Here is a 14,102-nt window from a genome sequence, read left to right as displayed (position 1 = left end):
GCTCTGTAACGAGGGCTCCAGCCCCTGTCTGCTCTCATCAGACGTGAGCCAGGGGCTGGGCTGCACCTCAGCCTGTTCTGACTTCACTGGGCCCTTATTGCTTGGGGTTTAATTAGGGTGTGCAGCCAGCCCCGGTGTCACTGTGTGCCGGGGCCTTACAGCCCTGCGTCCTCCTGGGCTGCAGACAGAAGCCGTGCGGCCCTGCTCGGGGCAGCGTTCGCTGCTCTGTGAGAGCTTCGTGTTCCTGCAGGAGCAGCAGGAGCTGCCTGCAGCCCCCGGTGGGGCTCAGGGGTTCCCAGCAGGGTTCCCAGCGCTCGGCTCTCGCCCGCGTCCCTCCTGCGCTGCCGAGGATGGCGGGGAGGATCCGCGGGCAGGCCTCAGGTTGGATTTCCTGGGCTTTTCGTAGGCTTTCTTACAGCCTCGATGTTTAAACCTAATGTCTTGTATTTATTCCGAAAGGGCTTTCATCTGATTTTCCCTCTCGGTTAACAATTTAGCTGTCAAAACCAATAACGGCGAGGATCCATCCCCGGCCGCCATCAGCTCACGTTACCGTCCTCCAATTACTTCATGGTGGAACCGCTGCTGGGGCTTTGCCGGGGAATTATCAGGTTACTAATGAAGCCCGGGCAGCGGCGGGCGGCGAGACACCGCGGCGGTGGGTGCGGGCCCGGCTGCGGCACCCGGCCCGGCCCCGCCGTGGGGGGGGGGGGGGGCTCCGGGACCGAGGCCGCTCCCGGCGGGGCGGCGCTGCCCGCGGCGGCCCCGTGCGCCCCGTCGGGGCGGGCAGCGCCGGGGCCGGGAGGGGGGCCCCGCGACCACCCCCGTACCCCCCCCCCCCTCCCCTTTTTCCCATCCCATCCCCTCCCCACCCCGCGGGCGGTGCCGGTGCCGCCGCAGGTAGCGGGGCCCGGCGGGGCGGGCGGCCCCCGGGGCTCGGCGGGGGGGCGCCGCTTCCTGCCCGGCCCGCGGCCGCCCCCGGCGGGGGAGCGGGGCCGGCGCGGCTCCCCGCCCTTCCTGCCGCGGCCGCGGGACGCGCCGCCCGCGGGCACGGAGCGCGGCGGCGGCGGCGGCGGCGGGCGGAGCGGGGCGCGCCCGCCCCATGCACCGGAGCCATGAGGGCGGGCAGCCCCGGGGCCCGGGCCGCCGCGCCCCGGCCGGCGCCGAGGCGGGCAAGGTGAGCGCCGTCGGGGCCGGGAGCGGGGCCGGAGAGCGGCGGCGGCGGCGGCGGGGCCGGTACCGGGTGTGGGGTGTTGGGGGGGGGGGGGAGCGGTGGGGCCGGGACCGGGGTCGGGACCGGGGCCGGGGCCGCTCGCCGCCTCCCGCGCCGAAGGGGAGGATTTTTCCATCCCGGCGCTTTCTGGGGCGTTTTGTGCTCGGCGGAGGGAGAGGGGGAAGAATTTCGATTTTTAATTACTACCATTAAAAAAATCAAATTTGCAATTCTTTGGGTGGCCTGATGGATTCCCTGATTGACAGCCGGAATTGACACTCTGGGTACCTCTTATCTCGGGCATTTACGGCAATTTCTAATTGCAGGTAGTTTGTGGGGTTTTTTCAGCGCTTTGGCTCGCATGGGAACCGAGCGATTACTTCAAGAGGCCCGGGTTAAGTGCAGGCAGGGAGAGAATTCAATCCACATTCAAATTGCTTCATTAAAGAGACGCAGCTTTTGTTGCAAAGGATTTAAATGGCCACTAGAAAGTTCTTATTTATTGTTTTGAGGCGGTTTATATAGGGTGCCCCGCGCTCGCCCGGCGCATGGAGCCGCAGCCTCCCTCTCCCGCTCTCTCCCGCAAGGTGATGCCGCCGGAGCCGCTGCCCAAGGGGAGCGCCCGCTGCCTCGACCCGCACGCCCGCGCCATGGTAAGCGGGGCCGGGGGCTGCCGGGGGCACCGAGGGCACCGGGACCCGCCGGGCCGAGCCGGGCCGGGACCGCGGGGAGAGCGCCGGGCCCCGGGGATGGGGAGGGGGGGGGGGGGGTCGCGGGCGGCCGAGGCGGGGCCGCGGCTCACGGCCCCCCGGCTGTGCCCGCAGTCGCAGCCCGACGGGGAGCCGCTGCCCGGCGGCCTGGAGAAGGAGGACGCCCGCTCGGCGCCCAGCACCCCGTCCACGCCGTCCGTCTGCTCGCCGCCGTCCTCCTCCTCCTCGTCCACGCCGTCGGCCGGCAAGAACGTGTGCTCCAGCTGCGGGCTGGAGATCCTCGACCGGTACCTGCTCAAGGTGAGCGGCGGGGGCGGCGGGGGAGGTGGCGGCGGCGGCGGGCGGGCGGCCCCGGGTCTCAGCCCCCTTCTTGCCGCAGGTGAACAACCTCATCTGGCATGTCCGCTGCCTCGAGTGCTCCGTGTGCCGCACCTCGCTGCGGCAGCAGCACAGCTGCTACATCAAGAACAAGGAGATCTTCTGCAAGATGGACTACTTCAGGTAGGGGCCGGGCCGCCGGGGCTAAGAGGGGCGCGGGGGGAGCGGCCCCGTCGGGAGCGGAGCGGCCGCGCCGGCCCCGGTGCTGCCGGGGAAGGAGCCGCGAAGCTGCGGGGCCGCGGGGCACAGAGCCCCGGGGCTGCTTCGCGGCGGCCGTAAGAAGCGGCGGCTCCCCGGGCACGGCCGAGGCACCGCAGCCGGTCCCGTGCCCTCGGCGGCTCCGGTCCTCGCCGGCCCCGCGGCGCCCGGGCAGGGACCGGGAGGCGTCGGACGGCACCGGCCCGGCGGCTGCGGGCAGGCTGAGCCCGCACCGAGCCGTCGGCAAGGCTGAGCCGTTGCTCCAAGCCTTTTCCTGCCGCGTAGCACCAAAAAACGCCGCGGCGTCGTTGGCGTTAGAGCGAGAAAGCGGCGAACCGAGTCCCCGGCTGCGGGGAGCGCCCGGCCGGCACCGGCACCGGGGCGGCTCGGGACCCCGGCGGCCGGAGGAGCGGGTCCCGCTGGGGGCCGGTTGTTGGGGCTGCGGCAGCCTTCGGGTGGTGAACCCCAAACCGGGAACCATCCCCTGAAAGAGAGGCGCGGGGATGGAGGGTTCCCGAGCTCCGCGCCGGGGTTTGGCTGCCGGCAGAGCCCCCCGCTCCGGCTTCGCCCATCTCGCCCGCCGAGGGAGCGCAGTTTGCCCCTGGAGGAAGGGGAAATCGCAGGCAGGAAATGAGAATGACCCCGGCGGGGCTGTGCGGGGCTCGCCACGACGGCCGCGGCTCGGCTCGGCTCAGCTCGGCACGGCTCGGCAGCTCCCCCGGGCAGAGGTGCTTCGGGCAGGGCGTGCTCCGCGGGCAGCGTATTTAGGTGCCTCCAGGGGCTTTATTTTATTTAATTTGGTTTTGGTTTTATCTCATTATTTTTGAGAGGGTCTCCAGATGCGGCAGGAAGGGGGCCGTGCCCCCCGGCCCTCCGGCGCGGTGCTCTCGGTGCTCGGCGGGGCAGCTCCGAGCCCGGCTCCCCCCGCGCCCGCCCCGGCCCCGCCGCGCCGTTGTCCGCGAGCAGCCGGCGGGGGGACCCGGGGATCCCACCGGAATCCTCCTCACCCGGGGCGGAAAGCAGCGGGGCAGCCTGAGGTGCCTTTGTGCTGCTTCGGAGCAATTCCAGCACTTTCCGTTAATTAATAACCGTTCGCACGATATTGCTATTTTTTTTTTTTTTTTAAAGACGGGCGGTTTTTAAGGACGGGCTCCGAGCAGCGGCTGAACCCCAGCATCGCGGCGCTCGCCGCCCGCTCCACCGGGGACGCTCCCGCCCGGAGCCGCTGCTGGCCGGGCCGGCCCCGGCTGCCCGCGCTGGGGCGGCCGCAGAGCCGGAGGTGGCGTTTGCCGTTTGCACAAAACGATTTTAATTTTTATTGAATTTTTCTCGAGCGCGGAACGACGCCGGCGGGGCCGCGGCCGGGTGGGGACGGGGCTGCCCCGTTCCTGGCCGCCCCCGGGGCCCCGAAACCCGCGGGCACCGCGCTGCCGGTGGGGGACTCAAAGCGCCGGTTCGGGCATTGCCGAGCCGTGCCGAGCCGTACGGGGCCGGGCGTTGCCGTGCCGAGCCGAGCCGAGCCGAGCCGGTCCCCGCGGCGAGCCCCGGGCGGCGCCGATCCGCGCTGCCGTCGGTGCCCGGGGGCGGCCGAGCCCCGGCTGCTGCGGGGCCGGGGCCGGGCTTCAGCGCCGCGATCGGGAGCCGTGGATGGCCGGGACCCCGCGTCTCGCGTGGGGGTCCCCGGGGCTCTCCGGCCGGCAGAGCGGGGCTGCCGGCGGGGACTGCCCGGGCTGGGGTCCCGCAGCCCGGTGGGGAGCCCCCGGGAGCCGCTGGTGCCCGTGGAGGGCCTGCAGCCCCGGGCAGCAGGGACCCAGTGCTTGGCCAGGGACAAATCCGACTCTTTCGACTTTTTTAAATTATTATTATTATTATTTGCTGCAGCCGAAGCGTGTTTTTAAAAGAGGAGCAGAACTGTCCCCCTGTGCCTTGTGTCCCCCTGTCCCTTCCCGTTCACACAAGAGGCTGTGCTGGCGCTGCCACGGCCCCGCAGCTCCGTGCACGTCTTTAAGCAAGCGTCGCCGTTTCCTGTGTCTTGTCAAATAATTGCACTTGGCATCCAGGGCTCTAGTGCTTCAAGGAGAACCAAATTAAAATTGGAGCTCGTGGAGCTCCTTCGGAGGAACATTGTGTTCCCGGGTGATGCGAGGGCTGCTCATGGCCAAGCTCCCACAGCTGCGGTCTCGGGGAGGGCCAGCACCCCGCCGTGGTCCCGGTGTGACCCCCAGGGCACCCGGCTGTGCTGGGCAGCTCCGGGGCACAAAAGCTTGGGGTCCCTGCAGGTTGGGGCAGTGCAAGGCCTGCGGGTGGGCCAGGGCCAGCGTGGGCTCTGTCGCCCCCAGCCTTTGTGCCCCTGGGGTGCCTTTGTGCTCCGGTCCGAGCGCAGCCGTGGCTCACCGCGCAGGCAGGCTCACTTCGGCAGCGCACTGCTGCTCCTCTGCGTGGCTCAGCACAGATCCTGGAAGCCGCAGCCACGGCTGCTTCTGGGGGCTGTGTTAGGAGCTTCCTACAGAGCACACCCAGGGGGATGGGGACGTGTGGAGCTGTCGGTGGCCCTCACTCCAACCCCACAGGCAGGGGGGTGCCAGGGCTCGGGGAGCTGCGGCACCCGGGTGCCCGTGAGCCTGCACGCACCAGGCACCCTCCTGCCTCTGCTCTCCCCGCAGCCCAGACGCTGCGGCCACCCAGAGGAGGCAGGACGGGTCTTTCTGGGATGAGTCCCTCCCGGTAATGTTGCTGCTGCTTTCCATCTCCCGGTGGGGGTGCAGAGAAGCTGGCAGCATCTGCTCACCCACCACAAACCGCATGCGGGGCCAGAGCTCTGGATCCAGCCGGTGTTGGCGATGCCCTGGCCCGAGCTGTGGTGCGTGGGCCAGGCTGCGGAGCTGAGCTTCGCCATCAGAGAAATCACCTGGGCTTGGGGAAAGCCTTCAGCTCTGTGTCTCCTGCTGCAGCGTGGCTCCATCCTTGTCCCCTCTGTGCCATGCGGGCAGCAGGACACCAGAAGCCCCTCACTTGGTGCCCCTCAGCTGCCGCGTGCTTGGGGCTCCCTGGGCTCTCGCTGCCCGTGGCAGGAACAGGCTCAGTGAATTGAATTTAGATTTATTTTTGAAACACCATTTCCCATAGCGATGGGTCAGGGCGGTTTCTCTCCCCACGGGTGGTGATGTCCCTGTGGTGACAGCCCCTGCTGGGTGACAGCGGGTGCCTCTGCACGGCCCTGGCTTGGTTTGGTTTCCATCAAAACCCGCCAGCTGCAGCCAGTGCTGGAAGCAGGCGCTGGGGTGAGAGCTGCGGGCGCAGCAGCGGTGGCTGCCGGCGCTGCCTCCGGCACGGCCCCGTGCCCGTGTCCCCCTGCGGGACCACGGGGTCTGCGTGGGGCGAGCAGAGTGGCCTCTGCCAGGAACTGCCACTGGCCAGGGACCCTGCCTGGCCACGGGGACACTGTACTGCAGGTCTGAGCCACCCGGGTGTCCCCGTGGATCCCAGCCTGCGTGGGGACGCGTGGTCTTCCCGGGCTGTGCCCGTCCCAGCGCGCAGCTTGGCCTGCTCCGGAGCAGGGAGCGATTGAACCGGGGAGAGGCGATTACCACGTGCTATTAGCTCGTTTAAGCCTGCCCCCTTATTTGATAGCGTTCAGCAAATACGACTGTTTATATAGCACATTGTTCAAAGTAATTCAACTTACAGGAACAATCTTTACTTCTAAATAAAAAATTAATACAGTTCTTTTGTTTGTGCGTTTATATAAACGAGCTGGCACAAAGTCAGTTTACAATGTTCCCATCTGAAGTAAATTAGCGAAGTCTCTTAGCTAAGTCTCTGTATAATTTCAGCACAGAAATGTCCTCTCTAAAGCAGCCTTTTTTTTTTGTTGGTTGGGTTTCGTTTTTTTGTTGTTTTTTTTTTTTTTTTGGTCAGCTATGGTCAGGCTGAAAAATTTAAACCTTTCTCTTCCTCCCAAACAGTCTTGCAGTTAGCGACTCGGTACAGGACGGTCTTGCAGCATCTCCCCAGGGTCACGGAGGGGTGGCAGCTCAGGGACGGCTCAGCCGTGGCACACGAGGCTGCGGCGTGCTCCCACCTGGGGCTGTCTCAGGGTGCCCGGAGCGGTTGCGGTCGTTGCCACCTGCCCAGCTCCGCAGCCTCGAGGCGCTGCAGCGAGAGGTGCCCTTGGTGCAGTCCCCTCCGTGTTCCCTGCCTGCGATGCAGGAAATGCTCGGGCTGTTTGGGCAGGGGATGGCAGCGGCTGCTGCTTCCCGGCAGGGATGGGGACGAGGAGCGCGGGGCCGGGTGCGAGCCCCACGACGTGGTGACTGCGAGCAGGGCTGCGTCGGGGCCAGCACCAGCCCTGCGGAGCTGGAGGAGACGCTGCTCTCTCCCTGCTGCTTACTGCTCATTGCATGTATTTTTTTTTAAACGGTTTTAGTAAAACTAAAATGTGAAAACCCACCCGCGTTAGTGGAGGCCGTGCCCGTGCTGCGGTGGCACCGCCTGGGCTCGGTGCAGGAGCGGTGGCCTGGTGGAGCTGCCGGCAGCGGGGCGCTCAGAAGCGTGCGCCGAGGCACGGCCCCCCCGGCGTGTGGGGATGCGGCGGCCTCGTTACCTTTTCATTTCACTGAAATACTTCCTAGCATAAATAACTCGAGCGCGATCATCATCTTCTCGCCGCGAGGAGACCTCCTCGTAGGAGGAAAAAGCAGATGCATACGTCTGTGTGTGTGAGGAGAAAACACATGTTTTGATTTATTGCAATGGGGGAAAAACGGCTCTAACAAAATTTCCATCTGAGTGTCACACTGCCTGTTATCAAAATAAAAAGCCCACGAACTTGGAGGCTGATTCATTGCACTGCGTGACCTCAGCGCTCGCTCGCACGGCTCAGCCCCGCGGCCGCGCCTGGTGCTGCGGGGCTGCGCTGGGCCCCCTGCCCGCGGTAGCCCCCGGGGGGCGGTTTCCCCGCAACCCCTTCCCCGCGTGGGCTTTGTGGGGTTGGGGCTGGTTGGGGTGGGCGATGGGGCGGTGGGGGCTGCCCGCCCTCACCCTGTCTCCTCTCCTCCCGCAGCCGGTTTGGTACCAAGTGCGCCCGCTGCGGCAGGCAGATCTACGCCAGCGACTGGGTGCGGCGGGCGCGGGGCAACGCCTACCACCTCGCCTGCTTCGCCTGCTTCTCCTGCAAGCGGCAGCTCTCCACCGGCGAGGAGTTCGGCTTGGTGGAGGAGAAGGTGCTGTGCCGGATCCACTACGACACCATGATAGAGAACCTCAAGCGAGCGGCGGAAAACGGTACGGAGCCGCGGTGCAGCCCTCGGCGCGGGGACATCGCTGCCGTGGCGAGGTGTCGGGGCCGGTCCCGCTGCTGCTGGGGGCATGTGGAGAGTGGGACGGTGCCTGCCCAGAGGCTGCTGCTGCCCTGGGTGCAGGTGGGTGTGATGGGCTGGCGCTGCTGGTGGCAGAGCCGTGTACTGAGGGCAGTGCCGGGCACAGCCCCTGGTCCTGCTCCCACCGCACCGCCTGGCCTTGCTGCCGCGTGCGGCGAGTCAGAAAACCGCAGGGATTTTGAGGCCGTGAGTCATAAACCTAGAAGGTGGGGAACCTGGCAGGCAGATAGCCTGTTCCTGTCTTTTTCCACCGGCCCTGGGATGGGTTTCTCAGAGCTGCGTGCTGCTGTCCCTGCTGTGGCACGTCACCGATGGCCTCCTGGTCCCACCCAAGTCCTGCTCCCACAGCACAGGGCTGGTGCCACCAGGTCACGCAGCGCTGCGGTTCCTCCAGTGCGGCCTGGCCCCAGTGCTGGCCCAGAGGGTGCTTGGAGGAGAGAAACAGCTTTGGAAGGTTTGCGAGGCCACATTGTGCCACGTTACCACCGGGCTGGGCCAGGAGGGAGCCTGGCCAGGTCCTGCCCCACGTGCTCGGGCTGCAGCCACCTCCGGCTCCCTCCCATGCTCATGTCTGTGGTGAGGAGACGAGTGAGGGTTGTGGCAGGGCTGCTTGCTTTTATTATGGGGCCATGGAAATGCTGAGAGAAATGCCCAGGGACCCCGTGGGGCTGTGCTGGGGCATTGCCCGCCTGGGAGCACGGCTCCTGCCCGTGCTGCCCCTCGCTAGTGCTTCATGGGCATGGCGAGGCAAACGCCGCGTCCCAGCCCGTGCAGCATGTGGAAGCTATTAACAACCTGACACGAAAATAATCAGTGTTTCTGTTTACAGCCTTTGAGTAAGAGAATGGAAACAGCGTGCCCTGTCGGGCTGGGAGGGTCCCGGCCGTGGGGCCGGTGGTCGGCTGGCTGTGGGGGCGTGGGGCTGAGGCCGGGCACGGGGGGTGGTGGGGAGAGGCTGCGGGTCCGGGGGGAGCGTGGGGCCAGGCTGTGACCGTGGCCGGGTCTGGCTCCAGGGCCCTGCAGTGCCCTGGTCCCGGCTGAGGGCTTGGTTTGCACTGCAGGGGGGTCCCTGCCGGTGCTGGGGAGCCCTGCGGAGCTGGGGCACAGGGCGAGTGTCCTCGGGCAGGTGCCCGGCTTTGAGTGCAGTGCCCCTGGGCTGCAGGAGGGGATGGGGAGGCTCTGGAGAGCAGTGTTGCTGCAGAGTTAGAGGGCCACACTTTTTTTTCCCCCTCCAGTAATTACCCAGCAATTTCTTCAGCACATGAGGTTTTACACACAAGAAAAATAAACAGATGTTGCTGAAGTCAGAGTCCCATTCATCATCCTAAAAGAACAAGTCAAACTATATGAGAAAGTCCTTCAACTCAAGCCAAGACAATCACAGCCCGGTCCAGCTTGCAGAGCAAACGTCGTGGTGTGCAGGCACATCCTGGGAGCGGGGCGAGCGCCAGCCCTGCGCAGGCACCCTCCCTCATCCATCACTCCTCCGGGCAGGACGCGGGCTCCGGTGGGGTCCCCAGAGCAGGGTGGGGGTCCTGGCCCTGGCTGTCCCCCCGCTGGCTCTGTGGCTGTGTGAGTGGGGCCAGGCTTGCCCCGAGGCCCTGTTTGGGCAGTGGGGGACAGTCCCTGTCCCAGTGTGTCCTCCTGCTGTGTGGCTGCTGCTTGGGGTGGTGGCAGCGTGCGGAGCAAGGTCACCGACACCGCTGCCGTGGGGCCCTGGATATGGTCAGGGGAAAAGCCCATTCAATCACACTCTGAGTGAATGGGATGGGTGATGGAGGCAGTGTTGCAGTGGAGACAGGGCCACGGGGCACAGCGTGGGTGTCGGGGTGCTCAGCAGCACGCAGGGTCCTCTTCTGAGCTGCTCGTGGGGGGACACAGCCTGGTGGTGCCACGAGCCAAGGACGTCAGTGCCTTCCTTTACACACCACAACGTCCATCTTCCCTCTGTCCTTTCCCCATCCCTCATTCCCCAGCTCTTCCACAAAACTGCTGTTTTTTTCCAAACTCATCAGGGGCAGCATTACCACTTGGGGATGGAGAGGCTCAGTGGTCCCTCTCTGGGTTGGTGCCACTGCCCCGTGCCGCGATGTCCCCGGGCAGGGCAGGGCAGGGAGGATGCCGCACGTGTGCTGGGAGGTGCACGGCTGTTATTCAGCTCCCCCAGCGCTGACTGCAGCACTCTGGGCTTCTCTCCACAGGCAACGGGATCACGCTGGAGGGGGCCGTGCCCTCGGAGCAGGACAGCCAGCCGAAGCCGGCCAAGAGGGCGCGCACCTCCTTCACCGCCGAGCAGCTGCAGGTAGCGGGGCTGGGCCGGGGGCTGGGGGGGCCCGCGGTGCCCGGCCTCACCCTCACCCCTCTGCTCGCCGCCCGCCAGGTCATGCAGGCACAGTTTGCTCAGGACAACAACCCCGACGCACAAACGCTTCAGAAACTTGCAGACATGACGGGGCTGAGTCGGAGAGTCATTCAGGTAGGGGCAGCCGTGGGGCGAGCGCGCGGGACGTGGGGTAGAGGTGAGGTGTGGGCACCAGCACCCCCACGGTGGATGGAGAAGAGGGCAGAGGGGGGGCACTGGTGACCCTGTGATGGGGACATTGGTTCTAAATGGGATGAACGTCCCCCTAGCCCTTTGCTGGCCGCCAGGCTTGCTGCATCCAGCAGCTTCGTGCTCTCTTCTGGGTGCATTGTTCGCGATGCCAGCACCGTCCTTGCCCTTTCTCACTCTTTGATTTTCAGTATTTTTTTTCTCTTTTTAATGCAATGAAAAAAAAAAAAAACACAGCTCTGGCCAATCCAAACAAATTATGGGGTAGGGAGCTGCCCCTAAGGCACTGGCTGAAGCACTCTGTCACTGACCTGGGCGCAGGCAGGACCGGTGCTTCCCCAGCAGTGAGGTGCTGGTCCCGCGAGGCTGCACCATTGGTGTTGGGAAGTTTCAGCAGAAAGGAGGGCAGCAAAGTCCCTGTCCCTGTGCCGTGTGTGAGGGATGGGAGAGCCGTGACAGAGGGGCTGGGAGGAAAACAGTGGAAACCTCTGGCACTCCTGCAGCCACCCCAGCCGTGCCCTCGGCCACATTCGTGCTCCTCACTTCAGCGTGCTGCTGACACTTTCTGCATACAATGAGAGCACGAGTGATTAAAATAAACTTGGAGCTTTCATCCAGGAATTGTTTTGCCAAAGAAGCATTTAAATTTCTAGCGCGTGAAAATCTGGCTCAAGCCTCGGTTATTGAGACTCTTCATTTAGAGAAAGATCAACTGGTCTGCACGCTGGGCTGTTTTTTATGTGGGTATTTTTTAAAGGTGCTTCGAGCAGGAAACAATTTGTCAAATGCTTGTGACTGTTTCCTTCGCGTGGTCCAGTGTGCGTGGCCTCAGGGCGCTGATCTTCGCTGTGACTTGTGGAAGGTTTCTACTCCCAAATATCCTTCAGAAATTAAAGCATAAGAAAGAAAACACCACGTTAGGATGGAAAAAGCCTCTGTGTATGTTTTAGTTCTAGGGTGTAGCCCCCTAACTATTCCTTTAATTAAGAGCAGTGAGATACGGTCAGAAGGCTCCTGGCTGCTGGTGGATGCAGTAGGGCTGTCTCCTGTCGTACCTTCATTTCTCAGCTTCATTGTGCTGCTGATGTGGTTTCTGGACACAATAACCACAAGAGATTGAATTATTTTCGTCATGCCTACGGTTGCAGACGCAGCTCGCTGCGGATGTGCTGTCAGCGTGGAAGGGAGCGGTGTGATATTTAGCGAGAGCTCCTGCACAGCCCGGTCGTGGCATTTCACCCAGCGACTCCTGCGCCAAGCACGAAACTTTTCATTGCCTTACTGAAGAATGGTGTCGGTTCTGACCACGCCAAATTAACCGTAATGGTGCCACTTCAGGCATGCTATTGTCTGTGCTTTCTGGAGACAAAAGTCTTCCTCCAGCGAGCGCAGAAAAAAAGCAGTGGGAGGCAGCGGATGCTAACAAGGTGTTTCAGTGCGGAGATCTCCAAATGCGGTGCCTTTTTGTAAATACCCCGCGGAGGCAGCTCTCACAGGGTCTTTGTGAGCGACCGCAGCTCAGCCCAATTCCCTCTTCACTCAGTGTCTGCTGCTTTCCTTTCAGGTTTGGTTTCAAAACTGCAGAGCCCGCCATAAAAAACACACGCCCCAGCACACGGTGCCGCCCTCGGGGGCTCCCCCGTCCCGCATCCCCTCCTCGCTCCCCGAGGACATCCACTACTCGCCCTTCAGCAGCCCGGAGCGGGCCCGGATGGTGACGCTGCACGGATACATAGAGAGTGAGTGCGGGGCCGGGGAGGGGCTGAGCAGTTTGGTCCCATGAAGGTCCCTGCTTTGGCTTGGCTTTAGGGCCCTCAGCCTTCCTTGGGTTCCCTTTGTCATGGAGAGCAGCGTGGGTGCGTCCTGCGGAGCTGGTGTGCCCCTGCACAAGGTCAGAGGAGCTTTTCCTAATAACTGCTGGTTGCTGATGGAGTGTTTGCGAGTAGGGCAGTGTTGTTGGGGTGGGAAGGGTCACCAGGATGGAGTCTCTGGGCTCTGTGCAACCCATGAGATTTCTCCCCACCCTTGCCTGCACCAGAAGTGGCTCCTCAATGCATGTCCCCGGGTGCTCCCTGCCAGGAGCCCGGCCGTGCCACGCGCAGGGCTCGTGTTGTTGGCAGTAATGGGGCTGAAGCCTCTTCTCATCCACAGGTCAGGTACAGTGTGGACAAGTGCACTGTAGACTTCCCTACACTGCTCCACCAGTGCACCTCAAAGCAGACATGGAAGGACCACTATCTAATAGGGGTGAGAAGGTAATTGTACTCTTTGTTTCAGGCTTTGGGGCCAAACTGCTGCTTGTGTAATGTCGTTGCCACTGCCTGCTCATGCCAGCAGGGCTGCTTGGCTGTGATCTATAGCAGCTGCCAGCTGCTCATGGTGTTTGCTTCATTCTGGTGGCCCTAGACTGATGTACCAGCTGTTGGTACATGGCACCGAGTTGTTCTGCACTAAGTTCCCCTCCTTGTGATGTGCTGGGTGGGATGCTCTGCCTGGAGCCACTCAAGTCTCCAACCTCCCCCTGCCTTAGCTCCTGTGTTTCTGGTTTCTCCCTTCCCTGTGGTCACTCGCTTCTTTCCCTGCTCTGCTGCCCCGCTGTCAGCACGCTTGGTCTGCTAGTGACTGCGCGGGCAGGACCTGCGCCACGTTCTGACTTCCAGCTCTCCATGAGCTAATAAGAAGGATTCATTTCTTGGGGATTCCAGTATTGCTTAAGGAATAACAACTGGCCATCATCATATCTTAAATAGGAATGTTATTTCACAATGCCTGGCTAAGAAACAGTATTGCGTATAAATTTTTTTTCTTTTCGGTACTTCAGTATCTGCCCATTCTAACATAGAGCTCATTTTTGGGACAAGGCTCCTGAAATGATGTATACATGCCTCGGCTCAGGATTTTATTTAGGATCCCAATTTAAGTGACTTCATTTTGAGGAAATACTATACTGAGCCTTTGGCAACTCTTACTGTTGTAGCTTTCATCTTTACTTTTAGAAGCTCTCAGCATCTCTTTCCAAATCTTTCTCTATTCAGTGCAGCAACCAGAGATTATTGAGCTCTGCTTCAATAAATGCAAGCAGGGGCACAGCAAAGTTATTTTTTTGGTCAAAATGATAGCATTTTATCTTGATATCTACACAGAAAACTGGAGAGTTTTCAGAAAATATTACTCCATCCTGACGCTGTCCTTCAAAGAAAGTCCCCAGCAGCAACTGGCTCCTGTGACTTCAGTGCAATTACTTGTGGATGTTGCAGGGCTGGGTTCTCAGGGCATGGGGCTGCCCCCCAGACCAGTTCCTTTTCCAAACAATTCCTGCTGTGCTCAGTTCTGGAAACCTAAAGCAGCATCTTTTTCTCATAGACTGTGAGATTTGCTCAGAGAGCAAACAAGATACCTACTGGCTGCCCTGTGCCGTGCAGTGCAGTTCTGCAGGCTAACAAGTAGCTGGTGACTCCCTTACTGGTGCACTGCTGTGCTCCCGTTACCTCCTACTTGTTATGCTGTGTGCTGCCTTCCCTGTGAGCTCTGGTCTGTGGAGTTCAGGGGCAAGAGTGGCTCCAGAAGGAGTTTGTCCCACGGGGAAGTCACTGCCCTCTCTTTTGGCTGGGTGTGTGTGCTGCCTGGCTGTTCCCTGAGAGCCCATTTCCGTGGTGAGGGCCGTTTGTCTGTGG

At 62.6% G+C, this 14,102-nt stretch overlaps 1 protein-coding gene across 6 annotated transcripts in view; it reads left to right on the top strand.

Annotated features, from left to right (window-relative positions):
- Positions 1-1,002: 1,002 nt before the first annotated feature.
- The window catches only part of LHX6 (LIM homeobox 6), a 16,819-nt gene continuing 3,719 nt past the window's right edge, over positions 1,003-14,102 (top strand). The window contains exons 1-9 of one of the 6 annotated variants that reach the window (XM_068656772.1): positions 1,003-1,177; positions 1,801-1,866; positions 2,038-2,223; positions 2,303-2,424; positions 7,562-7,782; positions 10,079-10,179; positions 10,258-10,353; positions 11,993-12,167; positions 12,580-12,683. In XM_068656772.1, the coding sequence (XP_068512873.1) occupies positions 1,103-1,177; positions 1,801-1,866; positions 2,038-2,223; positions 2,303-2,424; positions 7,562-7,782; positions 10,079-10,179; positions 10,258-10,353; positions 11,993-12,167; positions 12,580-12,683 (1,146 nt within the window). In that variant the 5' untranslated portion in view covers positions 1,003-1,102. Of the gene's footprint in view, positions 1,237-1,725; positions 1,867-2,037; positions 2,224-2,302; positions 2,425-7,561; positions 7,783-10,078; positions 10,180-10,257; positions 10,354-11,992; positions 12,168-12,579; positions 12,684-14,102 lie in introns of all 6 variants that reach the window. The other 5 variants (XM_068656771.1, XM_068656774.1, XM_068656773.1 and 2 more) reach the window with 5 other exon arrangements.

Source organism: Anas acuta, chromosome 20 (assembly GCF_963932015.1).
Source record: "Anas acuta chromosome 20, bAnaAcu1.1, whole genome shotgun sequence".
Classification (NCBI taxonomy): domain Eukaryota; kingdom Metazoa; phylum Chordata; class Aves; order Anseriformes; family Anatidae; genus Anas; species Anas acuta.
The sequence above is the reverse complement of the archived record's forward strand: the minus strand, read 5'-3'. Positions and strand labels throughout refer to the sequence as shown.